The sequence below is a fragment of the Alligator sinensis genome, unplaced genomic scaffold (assembly GCF_000455745.1).
Source record: "Alligator sinensis unplaced genomic scaffold, ASM45574v1 scaffold987_1, whole genome shotgun sequence".
Taxonomy (NCBI): domain Eukaryota; kingdom Metazoa; phylum Chordata; order Crocodylia; family Alligatoridae; genus Alligator; species Alligator sinensis.
The window spans coordinates 656,214-657,985 of record NW_005842574.1 but is presented as its reverse complement, the minus strand read 5'-3'; the positions used below and the strand labels follow the sequence as shown (position 1 = coordinate 657,985).

Genomic DNA, 1,772 nt, shown 5'->3' with positions numbered 1-1,772 from the left:
GGGACCGGTCAATGCCCGCCACTCCCCTGCAGCCCACCCCTTGCCCAGGACCCTGTCCCTGCGCCACCCCACCCCATGACCAGGCATCTTGCTGCCCGGTCGGCCCCCAGCAGTGCTGGACCCTGCGCACCGGGCCAGTCCTGCCAGCGCTGAGCCCCTTCCCCTGCACGGGAGAGCCTGGCACCCTGCAGCATTGGGCCCGGGCCCCTCACCTGCAGCAGCCCCTGCTGCTCCTTGAAGGCCTCGTAGCTGATGTCGTGGGGGCAGAGCCGCGCGGCCGCCAGCTGCGTCTCCTGCAGCCAGGGCGCGAGCTCCTCGTGCGCCTCGGAGAACTGGGCCAGCAGGGCCTGGGCGTGCTCCAGCTGCATGGCACTGGCCGCGCTGCGCAGGAACAGCGGCTCCGCGCGCTCCCGCAGGGTCTGCACCGACGGCTGCAGCAAAGAGGCAGTCGTGTGGGGGCAGCAGCAGCCTCCCCCCATGCCGGCTCCTGCGGTGGTGCTGGGAGCCCCGTGCACATGCCCCACGCGTGTATGCCATGCACACGGAGCGGGGCAGGAGGTGGTGCTAACCGATCCTCCCATGCCCGCGGCCACGTGGAGGTGAGGGGTGTCCCCTGGGCAGGCGTGGGGCAGTGCCGGGTTGGGGGCTTCTTACCTGGAGGTGCTGCTGGCGGGGTGGGGGGCAGGCGTGGAGCAGCAGCGCCGAGATGCCCAGCAGGCGCTCTGCCAGGCCGCGGTGATGCAGGATCTCAGCGGAGAGGAGCTGGTGAGACAGAGGCACGGGAGTAGCAGGTCCCGCTGCCCTGGGCACGGGCAGGAGGGACTCTGCAGGGGACAGGGGCAGACCAGGGCACCGAGGGGAGCAGGGCTCCTGCCGGATGGTCCAGCACCAGGCCCCCTCCTCTGCGGGGCAGTGAGTGCCGCCCTCAGCCCCAACCCCACATGCCCTCACCTACCCATGGCTCCTAAGACACAGGCGGGGCGTGTTTGCATGTGGTTGGCACGCGCACACATGCACAGTGTGCACACAAGCGTGTGGTTCCATTAGTGGGGGTGCAGGTGTGTGCACAAGGCTCAAGTCGTGTGTGTGCATGTGAGGTGTGTATGCATCTGTGACCAAGTTGGTGAATGCACAAGCGTGCTGCACAAGGTTCACAAGGTGGTGTGCACACACATGCTGCGTGCACCTACCCATGACTCAGTGGGGCAGGGAGCTCTCCCCCCTTTCCCACGCCCTGCCTGCCATGTATGACTCAGGGTGAGCGTACCTGTGTGACTGTGCATGCATGGGGGTGCACACATGTGCGTGCCCGTGCCCCTGGCTGCACACACCACTATGACCTGGCCGGTGTGCACACACACAGGAGGATCCAAGCCGCTGCCTGCACTGGCCGCCAGGCTGGGAGGGTGCCAGCGGCGCGACCCCCGGCCCCGGGCTCCTACCTTGTGGTCATTGAGCTGCGTGCAGATGGCCTGAGCGTCCAGCCGGGCCTGGCCCACCTCCTCCAGCCGCTCCTCCAGCCGGGCCAGGTGCGCGAGCTCGGCGTCCAGGACCTGCTCAAACTACGAGAGACCCGGGTCAGCCATGTGGGGGCACGGCCAGGCACGGGGCTGGGGAGCTCCTGGCGCAGCACCCGGGGCAGCTCAGTGGGGGCTACGGCGCAGCGCCCGCGGTACCTTCTCCTGGTCACTGGTGCTGACGGGCTGCGGCCCGGCCCCCAGCTGGGCATCCCCGGCCGCCAGCTCCTTCTCCATGCGGCCGAGCCAGAGAGC

At 69.2% G+C, this 1,772-nt stretch overlaps 1 protein-coding gene across 1 annotated transcript; it reads right to left on the bottom strand.

The window, feature by feature from the left end:
- Positions 1-8: 8 nt before the first annotated feature.
- On the bottom strand, positions 9-1,766 carry LOC112551718 (microtubule-actin cross-linking factor 1, isoforms 1/2/3/5-like). The gene is made up of 5 exons (XM_025214250.1): positions 1,677-1,766; positions 1,443-1,562; positions 655-762; positions 213-431; positions 9-26 (listed from the first exon to the last, which is right to left on the bottom strand). The coding sequence occupies exons 1-5, from the start codon at positions 1,752-1,754 to the stop codon at positions 9-11; spliced, it is 543 nt and encodes a 180-aa protein (XP_025070035.1). The 5' UTR covers positions 1,755-1,766.
- Between the last annotated feature and the right edge of the window lie 6 nt (positions 1,767-1,772).